This window comes from Sinocyclocheilus rhinocerous, unplaced genomic scaffold (genome assembly GCF_001515625.1).
Source record: "Sinocyclocheilus rhinocerous isolate Xijiao unplaced genomic scaffold, SAMN03320098_v1.1 scaffold576, whole genome shotgun sequence".
NCBI classification, from domain to species: domain Eukaryota; kingdom Metazoa; phylum Chordata; class Actinopteri; order Cypriniformes; family Cyprinidae; genus Sinocyclocheilus; species Sinocyclocheilus rhinocerous.
The window spans coordinates 3,254,661-3,273,284 of NW_015662167.1; the positions used below are offsets into that span (position 1 = coordinate 3,254,661).

General features: G+C 38.0%; 1 protein-coding gene across 1 annotated transcript in view; it reads left to right on the forward strand.

Moving 5' to 3' along the window:
* LOC107727812 (ephrin type-B receptor 2) overlaps positions 1–18,624 on the forward strand; it is a 143,230-nt gene that overhangs the window by 55,817 nt on the left and 68,789 nt on the right. The window contains exons 2-3 of the mRNA XM_016537810.1: positions 3,728–3,813; positions 11,533–12,217. Of these exons, the coding sequence (XP_016393296.1) occupies positions 3,728–3,813; positions 11,533–12,217 (771 nt within the window). The remainder of the gene's footprint in view (positions 1–3,727; positions 3,814–11,532; positions 12,218–18,624) is intronic.

Sequence of the window (18,624 nt, forward strand, 5' to 3'; positions counted from 1 at the left end):
ATTTTATTACTGACTGTTTACTTGTCTTTAACACTTTAATATTTGAAATGTATATTAGTTTAGTTGTTTTTGCTGTGGTATTTTTGTTAAAAGCATAGGCAAAAGTTCCTCTTGTAGGACTAAGTATGCTGTAGGCTGCTGATTTTTGCTCATGTTATTCAGCTGCAACAGAATGCTTTGTAAAAAGACACAGAATAAATGTTTGACATTGAAATGTTTGTCTTCATTTTTTTATATTGAATTTTTTATCTTAGTGGAATCAAAACTAGGAATCAATAAGAATCGGAATCGATAAGCAGAATCGAAATCGGAATCGATAAAATGCAAACGATACCCAACCCTAGGATTTGTATATGATTAATTTGGATATATTTTAGATATATTTTTAACAGATAATAAAAAAATGTGAAACAATGTGCTTATTATGTGCCTTTTTAAAATAAATAAACAATGTGCCTTTTAAAATAAGCGGCTATACTAGTTGCACTGTATGTGTTTAGTTCACTTACAAGGTTCATAAGAGTCATTTGTTTTGCAATTCTTCTGCGGTACACATCTTTGTTTTTTTCTTATTGCATTAAATTTGGACCATAAACTCTGGTAAAACATCACTAGTATGAGCAAAAGGTACTGAACTCCATCATAATATGAGAAGATCTTTCACTACGCTGTCAGAAAGCTCCTCCCACCATCACATATTCACATTGGGGAAATGCACGGTTCCAAAATATCAATCCTGTTGAAAAGCTTAAACTCACGTGTCCTCCTGGGTCTTACAATGGCTGAGATATGACTGTGCAATGACTCAAGCTTATTCATAGGCCCGGGCTGGAATGTGTTGTCACCTCCAGACATGGTGTGAGTGTAAACGCATTCAGTCCTCATGGTGCCACATCCACTACTCTCTTCAAAAAGTCCACAAGAGAACCCCGTGGAGCCGACAGACCCCTCTGGTTTATCTCGTCACAGAAGATGAAGAGCTGGAAGCAAGACGTAACAGTGAAGTACGGCCATAACTGCAGGGAGTCGTAAATCTCTAGCTTGGCTCTGCGCAAGCAGAGGCCTCTGGTTGGGAGGGTTATCCATCGCACGGTAGAGGACAGGCAGTGCATCACTCTTCCAGACTGCGAAAAGCAGGAGCTTATGAAAGGGAAATAATGTTTACCTCACTGCTTATCAATGCACTCACGCTGCTTTATAAAGAACCACATGCCCTCAAGTAGGGCTGGACAATAATTCAATATCAATATGTATCGCGATAGATTTCTATTTCAGATAAATAGTGTTCATATCGATATCGGAATTATATCGTATCGACCGAAATTAAGAAATATATTGTGATATCAATTTGGGCCATATCGTCCAGCCCTACCCTCAAGTATGGCATGAGGTTAGGAAATCCTCTTAGCCACTTTTTTCAATTCCTTTGTTTATGACCTATAATTGCATTTTGATTTCTTCTGTGTACCTCTGTGTACCAACTGAAAACTGACCACCATTTTTGGTTGTTATGAATGGACATGCAGACTAAGTTTCATGAGTCTGTGTATACATTTTAGGCTTAGTGGTAATCAAATGTTATTTAGCTTCGAGATGGAATATGTCCTTTTAAAATAAATTGGACCCACGTGTAGTTTGTTCATTAAATGCTTTGGTTTTTCCTGGAATGTTATTCAGACTCACAGGAAATCTGAAGTATAGAGACATGCCCAAAAAGCTGCATTCCTCCACACAGCCTTAAACGGTACGCTTACTGTTTTCCTTCGAAATCGCTGTCGTTTTCAAGGCCTTGTCTTAATTGCAACCAGCATTCAAAAGCACATTTAAAATAATCAAATAGCCTAATGCAAGATTAATGAAAATTCTGTAAATGAATAAGTATTTCCAATAGCTAAGACTATTAATTATGTTGGCCTCAAGCTGAGCCTCTGAAAGACGTTTTGTACACCGATGCTTGTAAAAGGAAGTCGGAACAGCTGCATTAGACCGTGATAAAACCCAAACTTCCTCCGTTTCTATCAAGCTCCTTTATCTAATTCCTTCCAAAAGTTCAACAACTTAGTCTTACTCTAATTACTAGAGGAAATTAATTAAGCCATCAATGTGATAACATGAATTATTCACATGGGATGACTGACGGCCAATCTGAACTGAGAACTATCATCCCCGTGCCTCTGAGGACCCCAGACAGCAAAATGTGTTCTCTTTGACCCCAATTACTTTATGTTCTTTAACACCAACTAATCAGCAGAAGTAGAGTAACTGGCCTCCAGTAACTATATTTTATCCCCAACCTAGCAGTCATAATAGCACAGAAATAGTGGGTGAAGGCTGGCTAATCTTGTTAGTTGAAGGTCTGACCTGACATTGAGCAGCTTGAGTAACTGAAGGAATCATTATTGGGCTGATTTCTGCTGAAGCAAATGGTCATCTTTCATCTGATTATAATCATTCCCTTTTCAGTGCCTCTTAAATCTACTCTCCATAAAATGCATGTCCCTATATTTCTACAAACTGTAGAATATGAATGTTTTATCTAGGTGAGAAGAGTGTATGAATTTTTGATGCGCATAGAGGGCTATTTAAGGAGCTCTGTGAGTGAGAACTGATTTAAAAGCCGTTATATCCATGCTGAATATTGATAAGAGGAAGTGCTGCACCTGTTTGGCGAGTTCATAACTGCTTTTTTCACATTATTAGATTTATGCATACAAATGTGTGGATTTAGCGGCAGCGACAAGCACACCATCTACATTTTTTTTCCCATCTAAAAAATATTGGGAGGCAGCAGAATTATACTTTAGTCACAATAATAGAAAACCCAACTACAATATGTTTTAAACCAGCTTTCGAATTTGCAAGCAATATGAGCAAACCAAATTCCCTTCGGCATGAAAATACTGACTATTTAAAGTGGTTTCACATTCTGTACGCCCATAAATGGTGACCCAAATTTTCTACAGTGATAAGAGAAGTCAGTCTGAACACAAATGTCGCTTCTCCCATGGCTAGAACGATGCAATATGCATATTTGTGGATATCCATGCACATTCCCCTGCAGTAGCATATGAAAGTCTGTGAAAGATTAGCTTTTCCCAGTATCAATATGCAGCCATATCGTTATTGAAAGTGTCTCTAGTGGTTATCTCATCGTTGTCCAACTGCTAACCTACATCCTGTACCCCCATATAACCTCTGCAGCGGTGAAGCCAGATAGTGGGCTGTTGTCTCTAAAATATCTTGACTGAATCACACAGCAGGGAAGCAGAACCCACTATTTCCTGCTCCCTTTTTGATTTTTACAGCATTTTTCATCCTTACTTTTATAGCCGTCGAAATTTTAATTTCAAATTTAAGGCTGATTCGGGTCAAATGTGTTGATAGTATTTTATGGAGCAGTTGGTTAAGTGGTATCGCAAGCCTCTATAAATGACTGGATAAAGAATGATGTTAATGCATAAAAATGTATGAAATATTCCTAGCTTATTATACTTCCCCAGCATTTCCTCAGGCAAAGACTGAGGATAAAAAGCGATCTGAGTTTATTTGTAATTTAGGAACCTCTTGGAAATGCTGGAGACAACAGTAGCAAGTAGCAAATAAATGATAGATTGCTAGAGTTTTTTGGCTGAAATCTGTGCATGAACTCAAAGACGCTGAACGTTGTACAAAACATGACCTGGACATATCCTGTTTAACCTTTTTATGTTTCCTCCTGTTTCCACAGAAATGTTGATGGACTCCACCACAGCCACCGCAGAGCTTGGCTGGACAGTGTATCCAGTGTCGTCAACAGGTGACAGCAGTATAAGTGTAAGTTCTCTTTATATTAACAGATTTCTGAGGTTGCATGAAATTATCCATTAATGCTTCTTCTCTAGCAATTGTGACAGAACCTGGATGTGAATCCTTACCATATAGTGCCTCAAAGAATAGGTTTCATTCATCTAGGCTCACGCCTGCTCAGCACCCACTAGTCATGGAGTAATTAATCGCCTTCTCCCCCACACCAGGATCTATGTTCTTCCGAATGGATCGGGGGAAGAAAAATATATTCCTGAGTAATTTGCTGGTGTATTTCTGAAAAAACAACTCCCTGTTTTATTCAATTATTTATGCTTCTCTGTCTGTTTTGGGGGATGGTTTAAATTATACCATTCCATGTGTCTGGAAGCAGTAAAATAAATGGAAGACTGCGAGAGCGAGAGAGAGAGACTAAAAAAGTGGAGCAAGAAAAGAGGATCGAAAGCTGACAGCTTGGTTGAGCAACTTCAAAGTTCTTCAGATATAATTTTGCTCACCATCTTCTCTTCGAACCTTAGGGCATGCAGCGTTTTTTTTTTCCTGTGCTGATTGGAGCAATCAATATCAAAGAACAAAGAGGTCCGGTGTCTCCGGGTCTGAGGCTCTGGATTCAATAAGATTCACCACTCCTTTTCCTCTATAACAAAAGAATTACACAAGCTTTGCATCACCGTGTCTTTTTCATCTTTACAACTGCAAAGGTTTAACAAAACAACTGCGAACTTCGAATTATTTCAATGCCACAGCTAATAGCTAGATGGAATGACTTAATATAAAGTGTGAATTGAAATATCACATGGTTCAGATGCAAAACATATTGCCTGTTTTGACACATTCAGAAACATACTGTAGATGTCTAAAATGGCTTCAACATCTCAGAGGAAATGGATTCTTCAGTGAGGAATGCTGCTGAGCGGTCCAACTTTCTCTCGGATTCATTTTTTTTCAATTATTCTGCTGTCTGATACCACATATTTACGAAGAGCAAATACATTTTCTTAAATGAAATGAGATATAGAGAACAGTCATAGGAAGACACAGCACATTTTAACTTTAGTCGGGGAATGGCAGTCCCTCACAGCAGCACTAAACAGGTGGGATTCTGTAAACCTTATAGAGAGAAAGGCCTTAAGTTATTGTCTTACCCCCCTGCAGAGCCTTGTGGGCTTAACTAAAGTATCAGTGTCAGTCAAAATATAGAGCACTCCATCAACAGTTGGCTTTCATGCCAATGAATAGGTTTGCAAAACAAACCCCTGTTGCTGTCAAGGAGAAAAAATCCAGATGAGGTGCGTTCACTCATTCATTCTTTCATTCACTCGCATTTGTGACCTGAATTTATACTAAACCCCTTGATGTTTCATGCAGGTGGAACATACTGTATAGAGCAGTGTAATTATGGAAGTTAACACCTACATTAAAGCAATATTTATGGCAACCCTTTATCACAGCCAGGTGTGAGGAGCGCATACTTCATGTGCTTTCTGCTGTTATTATGTTTGACTGTACTTAGTACTCCACTACATAGAGGCTTGTTTGGACCTGCACATCATTTCAGCTTTTCAAATTCTGTTATTTCAGATATTGTTTAATAATTTGAAGACTCATTGAAATCAAAGTTGGAATTTGCTCGCTTTTAATTTGGTCTGATTTTTGGCCATTTGTATAACTTGTAAAGAGGCATCGAGCAATTGATTTAAGCAGCTTAATAGAATCAGACACATTCTTCATGTTTACTTTACAAACAACAAGAAAGTAAGTGGTAGAGAAAAGGTTAAGTTGGAGAGCAATTTCAAGCAGCGTTATGTGAACCTCCTTATTCATTCTCTTAACCTCACAGTTTATTAAATCAACAAAAAGCTTAAAGTATTTTAATTTTCCTCAAGGGCACTTCATAAATGGTTATTTCATCACGTTAACAGATATATAAACACAATTTTCAGTTGTTTTACAGCACTGGGAGCATTTTATGTAAAGACCGGTAGGACGTAAACATTTTATTTAGGATGACATATTGTTGATTTGTAACTGCTATGGTGTGTGCACATCCTCACGAGGCTGCAAATTAAGTCATTACCGGCTTCGTTAGAGAACAGCGTTGCAGGAAACATTACAAATGTGTGTAAATGTCACCATGTTCAAACTCTGTTTTGGTCATGTATCTAGACTCGTTGCTTACTGATGCAGAACATGAAAATAAGCCAGTACATTTGTGTAACGAATCGCTGTGATAGTGTGGCCCTCACTAGACTGCCTCTGTCATTAATCATCTGTGACTGTGTTTGCATGCTTGTAATCTGCTACTGTCTGTTTTGCAAGTAATAATGAACAATGCAATGAACTTTGATACTGTAAAGGGGGGAACATGCTGACAAATGCCCTCTGTTAAAGGGTTAGTTCACCCAAAACTATAAATGGTTGTCATTTACTCATCCTCATGCCTGTTCAATCCTGTATTATTTTCTTGGAAAATTATGAAGAATGCCTCTTTATCTCCCCCCCTAATACAATAAAAGTCAATGGGTTCCAAAACAACATGGAGACATTTTTCTAAATATCCCAGGGTGGATATTTCATCAGGGTGGGTAAACAACCCCTTTAACTTGCCATAAAAATGTTGTGCTCTTATATAAAATCATGTAGTTTGAATATTTTTTGATTGGCATTGCATTAGATGTTTCAACTGATGCAAACCACAAATCAGAAAAGCCTTAGAAAATCATTTGGTTCAAGAAATGTCCTGAAATCAGTTCCAGTGTGGATTGATCTACAAACCAACATTTTACCATTATTTTTCAGGCTTCCCTCATCAGGGTATCAAATCTTCGTGTGGTCACATGCCAAAATTGCATAAGCAGTCCTTAGGCAGCATGACTCTTTTGTCATGTCCTTGATTTCTATGAGATATGTAAACATGATCCACATGGATATAGATAGATACAAGAGTTAAAGGAGCAATAGGAAGCTTGTTTGTCTTTCTTCACATGTTGTGCATTACCAGTGAATAGAGGTAATTGAAGCTGACTGCCAAAGATGGCTCAGTTTGCAGGTCGCCTCTATTTTTTTTGTCTCTCTCAATCACTTTCTCTCCCGCTGTCAATCTTTCTGATAGTGGGGAGCTCAGTATCTCGCTTAGGGTTGTAATCCCACTGCACTTTAGCTGAAATATCCGGATGTCATTTGTCCCGCACGTCCCCTCAGGACAAATGTCTCAATGCGACTCTATCTGTCAGATTTCCCACAACTGCAAATTGGGAAACTTTCCCTCAGGAGCTGTCATACATGCTCCCTTTCGCACCTCTGTGTGAATTATTTATTTATGCAGATTTACGATGTATTTCTTTGAGTCCAAGGAGTGCTTTGCCACGAGATGTGGAGTCAGCATATTTCACTGAAGGACTCATCAGCACCGCTCGACTAGTTATAAATGCTTGAATACAAATGACAGCCCTGGGAGAGCTTTAATTGCTGGCTTCATGTAAACTTCATAACGTTCTGACAGTTTATTTGTAAAAGAAGCTGAAGTCCAAATAAAAGTTTAGAGTCATGTCATAGCAGCGCAATTAATATAACACAAAAGCTTGATCATGGCCAACTTCTATGTCCCCCGGAGCGAGCCCCTTTCATAATTCAGCACAAGTTCGCGCCTTCGCTCTAGCCGGGAGAGCCTCTGTCTGGGAGACTTATAGATCATAGCTCGGTTGTGAACTTTCTTTCGTCTTGGGTGGCGGAGAGTTATCATTTCTAAACTTCTGTCCACAAGAACATTGTGTCATTTATTACAGGGCTCTTTTTCCCAGTGCAACTTACAAGTTTAATTCAGTTCAGTTGTGACTTACTTTTTTTTTTTTAAATCATGATTTATTGAAGTTAGTAACTTTGCTATGCTGAAGACACTGTTTACATGAGATTAGTCATATAGCTAAAACATTCTGTTTGCCAAAGTGTTATCATCATCATTGAGGATTCCTTAAATAACGTTCAGGGAGGACACAGCCTTACATTCAAAAACAGCAAGACGGAGGGGCAAGAACGCAAGTGTCTCCAAAACTTGAACTGTTTTTATCTTGATAAATACCTATGTTGTAGGTTCTTACCAGGATGTTTTGTGTTCCGAATTTTTTTTTTCCCCGGGTAGACCACAATTAGTTTGAGATGATTTATGTGCCAACTAGGGGTGTGCGATATTGACAAAAAATTATATCTCGATATTTTCTGGGATTTTATCGATAACGATAATTAGACGATATTTTGCTGAGTGTGTTATTGTGCTGGTACCTTAAGGACTGCCGTGGACAGCTGACTCCTAATGTTTTTAATATTCTTCATATTCTGTGTGGTGGTCAGTTCATACTGATAAGTACTGAAATCCAATGATATTATCGCAGACGATATATATCGCACACCCCTAGTGCCAACACTTTATTATTTAGCAGGGTTGTGCACCATTTAGAATTTAATTGAGATTGAATTGAATTGAGAATATAATAAAGAACTGAACTTCAAATTTCAGTGTAATGAAGTGGCATTAAAATTAATGAAATTCATAGAACATTTTAAGGTTGTATGATATGCTATTTTGAACCAGGGATTGTTCAGACTTGAACTATGAACTATAATAATAATGATGTTTGGCTTAATTTTCCACAGCCTGCTAGTTGAACTATCACAGGACAGAAGAGTAATAGAAAAACACCGTCTCCATTTAGTCTGTCTTGTCATTATTGAAAGACTGCAGATCAGGACCATGTGGGGCACACAAGTCCCAGGTTGTGTTCTCATCCAGTGGACCGAGGTTCAGGGTTCTGCACTAGCAGTCTCTGTGGTTCTCCTTATTTGCTTGTGACCCTCAAAGCATAGCTCGAACCCTTAGACTTAATGGCACCATAATTTTGTTGGTGATTTTTGTATCTGAGTTCCAATTAATAGGGACACGAACCAGTGGTGCACCACTGCTGAAGGCTCTGACCTCATAACATAGGCTTCCAAAGAGGGCAGCCAACCTTTTCTTTTGGGTCTTAACACGCTTTTTGATACATGCCTTTACACATTTGTTAGAGCAGTATACATTATCTAAAGTTTCAGAATGAAGCGTACCAATGGTGCTTCAGTAAGCACATGTCCCTAAATCCATAAGCACTTTTAAATTGTCTCATTTATATTTCGCCTCTAAAAATACTGAAGTCTGTTCCCATTTAATAAATAAAATGATTGATTTTAATTACTGAATAACTGTGTGCTGAAAAAAATTTTTTATCACTACTTTTATATTTTTATTGTTTTAAAAATAAAAAATATATACATTTTGTTCAACCATTTATTTATTTAACTAATTGAAGATGAGTAATAAACTTTTTTTTTAAATTTTTGGATGAAATGTAATCCAGAGTTTAAAAAAAGACATTGAAATGCTGACCTGCCATATAACAAAATATTGTCTGAGCTGAATCCCTCTTTTACATCTTAAAACACATGGTCACCCTTGAGCCACACTCCCACTGAAAATCCAGGCGAAAACCTATATAAAAATGAAGATGTTTCTTTTAATTTCACACTCAGCGCTTGATCGCTTGGCTCTTATTATGTCTCATTTGGTTCTCCTCTTTGCTTCTGATTAAAGAATGACAGAGAAGCCGAGACAGCACAAAGGGAGGCCTTCTGTTTAAAGACCGTTTGTTTGGAGCGTCTTTAACCCACTCCTTTCCTTGCCTCCTCCCATCACACAGTACACTCGCTTACTCAGTTTCTCATTAGGAACATTGCTTATTTATTAATTCTTTTTAATTGGATTAGTCAAAGTGACAGACCACAAACAAGAAGATGCTGCACCTTGTCTTCTCTTGTTCAGCTACACTTCATTCTCACCCCTCTTTCTGGTTCATGGAAGAATGTGTCATCCTTAAGAAAGGTGGCAAGGTCAATGGCTGCCAGTGACCCAAGAAACATCTGGCTGCTTGAAAAGACTGAACTGAAGTGATGGAAAAGTTCATTTTATACACAAAACACAGTGCAAGTGTTAATGACCACAATCCTATCCAGAATCATTTCAGTTCATCTCAGCCGAATAATAGGGACATGGGAATAAAGAACAAAAGCTGCGAGGAAAGAAAGCTGTTTTAATTAGTCCAAGATCATTTGATAGAATGGAGGTCTTGGACAGGCCTGACTTTCTCCCCCAGCCCGTCAAAACTCTGTCAAAATCCTTGTTAAGCAGCAACCAATTTGGGAAATTATGTCAGCTGTTAAGTGAAGAGTAAGACACTCGAGGGGAGGGTGATTTGGGGAGGGTTGGGGTGATCATACGCTTGCTGGGCTTCAAGGACGTGGTACAAAAAATATTTTAAGGTGAAGAAAAGGGCTTTCCCTGTTGGACGAGGTCAAGACTTCTGTGACTGCTGTTTGAGTTGTTTAGCGCTGAAAGCCTGTGGCTTGATCGCAGGCAAGTTGGCTGAAAACCACAATGGAGTCATCTGGAGTCACTTTAGGCCGAGCAGTGAAGTCCCTGGTGCATGTACCCTTCATGCTTTAGTGTGCACAATATATACTTGTAAATTTTACAAGAAGTTTCTTTCACTCTATCAACTGGCTCTCCGTATAATTTGATTATCTTACATTTGTAATGTTTAGTGGGATGGAGTTTTTTTATGCACTACTCTGAGTTGTTACGTTAATGATCACTAGGTCAACTTAAGGTAAATTCTCTTCTCTTTTCTTTGTGTGTACAATGGAATTCAATGGTTGCTAAAACTGTTTGGTTACCAACATTCTTCTGGTTTAAATTTAATGATGGTGAGAATTTTTGGGTAAACTATCCCTTTAATGCATTTCTTCTTTTTATTATTATTATTATTTGCCCTTTTTCTAGTTTAACTCTTGAATCAGCATGTTTGTTTAACTACACTCTTTTGTTTTCTCGTTGCAAAGGAAAGAATTTAATTATGGTAATGCTGGCTTCATTTTTAAGCTGCCTGAAGACACAAAAGAGGCAGCACAGCAAAAAATAAATGACTGTGTAAACATCAGTGTATCAATTTTTTTTTATCTCTATGTAAGCTATATTAATAGTACATACTTTTTATACAGCGCAAGAAAGCGAGTAAGAGAGATACAAATAAATAGAGACCAGAATCACTCGGCACTGTCACATGGGGGTCTACAGAAAACCCAAGCCAAAGACAACCCTCTGTATGCCTAGTGCCAGGGCCTGTTGGCAGACTAGCGGGAGAATTTTGCTCTCTTTCCCACCTCATTCCTCCTGTGCTCAGTAATTTGGCCTGTGCATATGGGGAAAGCTGCTGAAAATGGCTCAGGTGCTTGTAAAGCCCTCCAGAGATCTGATGCAGAGATACAAACGTGTCTATAACATGATCTTTTCTGCTGTCAGGTGATTTTACAATCTAGCTAAATGTATAAGAAGGGATTGACCGTTTTTAAACCAAAAGTTTTGTTTAAGATGTGTCACTTTCTTCAACCGGCAGACTGTCTACCATTAGTCATGTGTCTATATATTTAAGAATTTATACAAATAGACTAATTAGGCTAATGATTAACCATGATAATAAATAAAGCATTTTCCCCAAAATGGAAGCTGCATATTAATTTGGTTGTGTTTTTATTTGAAATTTAAATCGTTTTAACCATCTTTAATTTCTAAAGGCCAAAGTAAGTAAAAAGTTGCATGTAAAAACCATCTTTAAACCTTTGCTCTCTTGTTTTCTCTCTTTATAGTGGGAAGAAGTGAGTGGCTACGATGAGAACATGAACACCATTCGTACCTATCAGGTGTGTAATGTCTTCCATGCAAACCAAAATAACTGGGTGCGCACCAAGTATATCCGAAGAAGAGGGGCTCAGCGCATTCACGTGGAGATGAAATTCTCAGTGCGAGACTGCAGCAGCATCCCAGGAGTCCCTGGTTCCTGCAAGGAAACTTTCAACCTCTACTACTATGAATCAGACTATGACACGGCCACTAAAGTCCATCCTCCATGGATGGAAAACCCTTGGATCAAGGTGGATACCATTGCGGCAGACGAGAGTTTCTCGCAAGTAGACCTGGGCGGACGTGTGATGAAGATTAACACAGAGGTTCGCAGTTTTGGCCCCGTCTCCCGTAACGGTTTCTATCTAGCCTTCCAGGACTACGGAGGGTGCATGTCGTTAATCGCTGTACGGGTGTTCTACCGGAAGTGCCCTCGCACTATTCGGAACGGAGCAGCATTTCAGGAGACGCATTCGGGAGCAGAGAGCACCTCACTGGTGTCGGCGAGGGGAGAGTGCATCCCTAATGCAGAGGAGGTCGACGTTCCCATTAAACTGTACTGTAATGGAGATGGAGAGTGGATGGTCCCTATTGGCCGCTGTATGTGTAAAGCGGGTCACGAGGCAGTGGAGAATGGAACTGTTTGCAGAGGTAAGCACGCTCTTATGCTAATGTGTAGTGGTCTTGTCGTGTTGCACAAAACTCTTTTCATTTTTAGGTCAAAGCTGCTCCTGACCCTGAGTACTGAGAAGCGGAAAAGTCTTTGTTTGCTTCTCTGTGTCTTTTTGGATATCTGTCTTATTTTCAGTGCTCATATTCCCATATTCTCATATTTTTAGTTAGTATTTTAGTAAAAAAATACTAGTGCTGTCAAAATTAGTGCGTTAACTCAGGAGATTTTTTTTTTTCAGTTTAACGGCGTTAAAAATATTTAACACAATTAACGCAGGGGAAGAGCTAGGGTTGGCCACTCCACTAACAACTGCTGCTTCTGTCTCTTTTTTCTTGACAAGAATTGCGTTTATTTATACGCAGAATGTCTTTACGACCACATCAAACTGGAAACTTTTTAGACACGCACTCCTCTTCGCCTCAGCGCCAGGCACTAGTCAAACGAGCGCGGAAACGGTACAGGTGATGAGGAAACTTCAGCAGAACATCAGAGATCAGTGAACTGTGGTCAGTTGAGATTTTTGTCAGGCCATATGTCAGTAAAATTTAATTTTCCTGACCTGTCAGCCGTTATACTGTGCTCGTAGTGCATGCTCTTCAATTGCATGCACAAATATGGCGGCACGCTGTTGCCTGTATCATTTCATATTAAAGCGTGAATGAAACTACGAGCGTGCGTGTCAGATCCGCATCACACTCAGCTGCGGCAGCTCTTAAAGTAATAGCAGCCGAATACACTAATAACCCAGCTGCTGTGATGTCTGTTAATCAAAGAACAAAAAATAAATGAGGAAATCAATAACTTTTGTAGCTTTAAGGATTCATAGTGTTTGATAACTTTCAATTCAATTTCTGTACATTTCCTACTTGCTGAAGGGCACAGGTAAATATTACATTTATTATAATGGGTTTATGTGAAGATTGTTTTAAGTTTATTTAAATTAGAAGTTGCTACTTTTTATACTGTAATGTTATATGGCTATAGTCAGTGGTTAAATATTAGGAAAAAATAACAATTTTCTAGAGATATCAAGTACTGTAGTATTGGCATCAGTGATACTTGCCTTCAGTCATAAAAAAAGATGCCATTAAACAAATATTAAAATTATACTGTCTTTGTTGTTTCTACATTAATTTGAAGATTGAGTGTGAAATTATTGCAATATCAAAGTATATTGTATACAATATAAAAGTATTTCCTACCAAGCTGGAGTGCTGAAGCTCTAGAAATGGCCTGCTGTTGATGTTGTGGTTTCACTGTGATATCCCAGGCAACTCAAACATGTTGATGTGGGTAGTACGGCTGTTTTCCCCCCCTTTCACAGTATCCCTGTGCAGCATCAATGTAAGCTGGCCCTTTCACAGCGTGTGAGCATATTGATCGTTTCTTATTCAAACCCCAGCGCTCCTCTCCTTACTCCCCCCGCCTCTACACCCACTCGCACAGACAGACACGCACACACTCGCTCAGCCTCTTCGTAAGCCTGGCTGTAATTACCACACCGGCTCCCCGTCTAGACCGGGATGAGCTGTGATAATAGCCGCTCATTGCAGGCACTAGCAGGGTGGCGCTCTGCTGATATGCATTCAATGCAAGTTAATGAGTACGGTCACAATCCTTCCTCTGGAGCACCTGCCTATAAATCGTTGAATGGTCTACTCTAAATTAAAGAACCTATATAATTATACACATTTGGTTGTTTTTGACATACGTGTAATTTACTGAATGTTATGGATTTTAATGTCCCAATGGTCTGCTCGAACTTGAGGTATCTCTGTTAACACCTGGGTTTATAAACTATGTATTTGTGAGCGACTAACGGAGAGGCTCCTAGTCAAATCAAACAATCTGTAAAAAGGAGCTTGTTAAAGCCTTTCACGTCACACTGTCACTGTTTTGCTAAAAGACTGTTACTCCTAACAGAGAGAATAATGATCCTAATCACTGAGCATTTAGCTCATATTCATAAAGCCTTAGTGAATATTAATGCATTGAGGAATATTTCATAATATTTTACGACAGCAGGACCTGATTGCAAATCTGGGTGATAGAGTGCTAATGTAATATCATTTCTCAAATCTTGTATCGCCATTTATGGTCCCATGAGCCAAATAATGTTTAAGAGGCACCAGTGCTGACCTTGGATCAGCACTCTTAGGGCTAGAGAAAACTATGATGAAGCGTTTAGGGCTGCCACTAATGACTATTTTTATTTCGATTAATCTATTGACTAATTTATCGGTTAATCTAAACGATTAATTTCCCACAAAAAATCAACAATTTTACTTAAGAATATTTTATTAAACTATATTTTATTAAACCAAATGAAATCCAAATTTCTATGAAATCCTTTTTTTAAAGCAAAAGTAAAGTGCAACAACTAAGGTTAACTAATGAGGTCTTATTGTAAAGTGATACCTATTGGTCTTTATAGTTCTTTTGCACTTTAATTTAATTTTGCATTTAAATGTTCAGTTATTTTTGTTATAAGAAAAAAGTTATTAAACCTGTTATACTGTATTATGACAGCACTTTTTTTTTAACTTAATTTCAATATCGTGATAATACCATATACCGTAATAAAAGCATTAGCAATTAATCGCAACATGAAAATTTGATACCGGCATATCCCTAGCCTTGATGTGTTTTGAGGATGTGGAAATGTTTGAAATTAAGCAGAAATGCACCAAATTATTTCCTGAAAGCTCAACCGCCTTAACTTCAGCTCGCTTGGATGGATGGATGGATCCATAGACAGATGTCATGAATCAACAAATGAACAACATTTTATAGCATTTGTTAGGGTAATTTTAATTTGTAAATATACAAATGATTAATATATACAGATACTATGCAAAAGTCTTAGGCCACTAGTATTTTCACCAGTTAAAAAATGGTTTAAAGTCAGTCATTTCTATCTTTTGCTGTAGTGTGTCAGTTGGAAATATTAGTTTACATTTCCAAACAATAATTTTTCCATTAATTGTAATAATCCAGTGAGATTTTTGTTTGCACAAGGAGTCTGACAACAACAAGTGCTCCACACATCTGAAAAACTGTGCACAAGTGTACCTAGGACAAAAGCTGCTTTAAATGCAAAGTATGGTCACACCAAATGTTGATTTAATTTAGTTAATAGAAGTTAATTGATAAAGAAAATCTATTTATGACATTATTTTTGACAGCGTCCTAATTTTTCAGCATTTTTACACAAGTGCCTAAAACTTTTAACAGTACTGTAGCTTTGTAGGTAGATCTCTTGAAGCATCTTGGAGACGTTGTCACAGTTCTTCTGGATTTAGTCTGTCTCAGTTTGTTCTGTTTCTTCATGTCATTCCAGACAGACTGGCTGTTGTCAGACTCCTTGTGCAAGCAAAAATATCACTGGATTATCACAATAGCTTGTTTGCAATCACGCGATTCTCTTGACATTTGAAATTCAGATGGAGGGCAGGAAGTAAAAAGCAGAATGGATGAGATGTTATATTGAGGAGCGATTTTTCTGAAATTGATATTTTTTTTTAGTTCGTGAAAATACTAGTGGCCTAAGATTTTTGCACACTATGTAAAATGGATATAATAAAATGTACTTCTAAATGTATTTGTTATATATAATTATTTATTTTATTTATATTAAATGTATATATTTATGCATATCCTAAATATTATACATTAATGTATAATGCATTATGCCTCTTGAAATGTTAAGCCGTATTAGTGCATATAAAATTTATCATTAACCAGGATAAATAAATTCTACAAAAGTATTGCAAGCAAAGTTCAGCCTTGTTGTAAAATGTTATTGAACTACATAAATATAGATATACATAGATGGATATATATATATGTGGCCATTTCACAATTCCAGTTCACACTCATTAATTGCAAGGGAGCCAATTCTTCACTTCTGCATTTTGCCCAACCCTAGGTAGGATACAGTTCATAATATTGAATCACTTTATAAAGACTTTCAAGAGTTATGAGACCCAAGGCTATATTTAGAAGAAAAAAGTTAAAAGAAAACAATATAAAATCATTTAAGATGAAACAAGGTTATTGATGGTGGTTTGTCTATATTATACATAAGCGCTTTTTGATCGAGGTCTGCCTTCAATTCATCCAGCCATTTATCTCTCTGGCAGGGGAAAGCTGATACCGCTGCGTGAGACAATGTCAGGACTGTGGTCAGTGGTCGGGGGATGGGTTGGTGCAAGAAAGAGGGGCTTTTTAAACTGCTGAGAGTTGGGTGTAATGAATTGATTTGTGAAAGATGTTTTCACCGGGATGCCGCAGTATCCGTTTACGTTCTGGGTTGCAGGAGGTCATAAGATCTGCAGATGAAAGATCTGTCTCGCAGCTACTTTCACAAACCCACTAACACTTTATGCAGATACCTCGCTACAAACGAGCTCGTAATTATGCATGTTTCAATTAAGTCTTCATCAGCGCTTTCAACAGGTAACGATTCTTCGATGTAACGTCTGTCAAAATATTGACAGCATACCAATTTATTTATGCTTGTGATGGCATTGGCTTCTTGTCAGAGAATTGAGATCCTTTTACTAACAATATTAAATTTCCTCCCAGGGAGGCGCTGTAAGTAAAAGAAGCAAGCCAGGTTCCTTTAGCAGAAATGCCCTTTATAAAGGCAGATCTGATTTTGTTTAGAGCTGCATGAGACGGGGACCCTCTGGAGACACACAGGGTCTTGTTCGCAGAACGTGTTCATTTGAAATGGTAGCAGAATACTCAGTAAGACATAATAGGAAGCATGTTCATGGTTAGGGGCTCTAACTCTTCAAACAATTCCTCATTTTTCCCAAATTGTAATCTGACCACACAATCTATAGAATACGGAGTTAGAAGTGTGAACTATAGGAATACATTTGTAACCATAGCAAACATATTGAATATACACTGCAAAAACATGACTTGTTTTCCTTTCAAATAATCCACCAAAGATCTTAAAACATAATAAATTCATTTGAGAAGCAGCACTGCATATTAATACTGATATTAAGAGTTGTTTTCAGGGAATATGTCTTTAATATGAACATGTTTTTGTCTTCCTCCACTGAGGTTTTTTTTTTTCAGTAGTTTAAAAATGTACCTGGAAAGCAAGACAAAAATATGATGCATACCCATGAGCATCAAATGAACACAAACAAATGCAACGGCACTGGGGGACTTTTCTTGGAGAAAGTAATTTAAGCTACATAGCATTGTCGATGAAAGACAAAGTGCTTGCTTTGGCAAACCTGATTAAGTGCAGACCCTCCACCTGTTGAGAAGTTCTCATGAACTTGGGTCTGATGAAAGAGAGCGAGCAGGTTTTACAGTGGTAAACATTACTCATACGTTCCTCAGGAATGTGGCTGTGCGATCCAGATCCACAACAGTTTATTTATGGCTCTGCAACGATACAGCACAGTTTCCCTTCGGGTGAAATATGTGTCTTTCTGCATGAAGGTATCATTTATGGTATCCAAATTTTAGACATTATAAACGGGAAATCCCTCAAAGCTGTTGATTCTAAAATGCTACATCAGACGACACTTGAGGAGGACAAAACGTAAATAATAATGCTATGAATAATTCCCAGCTTGGAGACAGTGAAGTGATGGCACATTCATAGGCAGAAGATTAAGCCTGGGGTTTGATGTAATCTCAATACCAAATTTTCACTACCAGACTGGTCTGATGATATAGAGGTTGAGGAAAGGAGTAAAGGACTCTTTTGGATTCCTGGTCCTGACTACCTTCCACATAGACAAGGCTTCAGCAAAGAAATCATCACAATGCACTGACACCACTGTGGCTCCTATTATTTCCCATGGCGCATCTGCTTTTAATGATAGCTCTAATTGGCTAACAGCAAACGTGGGGTACTGTTATGCTTATGGTCAGCTTGAAATCCCAGGGGCTCATAAAACAAAACAAACAGTTGTCCCATCATAGTCTTTCAGCCCTCCGTGTTTAAATGAAGGGCTTTGCAGAGACCCTTTTTCAGACAACTAAACCTGTATAGAAATGTTTAACAAGGTTTTTTTCCCCATGATAATTTTGTTGTTAACTATATATCAATGTTGTTAACGTGATAATGTAAATATGAGATATCATATACCAAATTTTTTTTACAGCATTTATTAGTTTTTTTTTAAAGGGTCATCGGATGCCCATTTTCCACAAGTTGATATGATTCTTTAGGGTCTTAATAAAAATTTTGTAACATAGTTTGGTGAAAATTTCTCAATGGTGGTGTAAAACAACACCGTTTTTACCCTGTCAAAAACAGCTCTGTCTACAGTACGCTGTTTTATTGCATTCCGCTTTAAATGCAAATGAGCTCTGCTCACCCCGCCCCTCTCTTCTGAGCCGCTTTCTG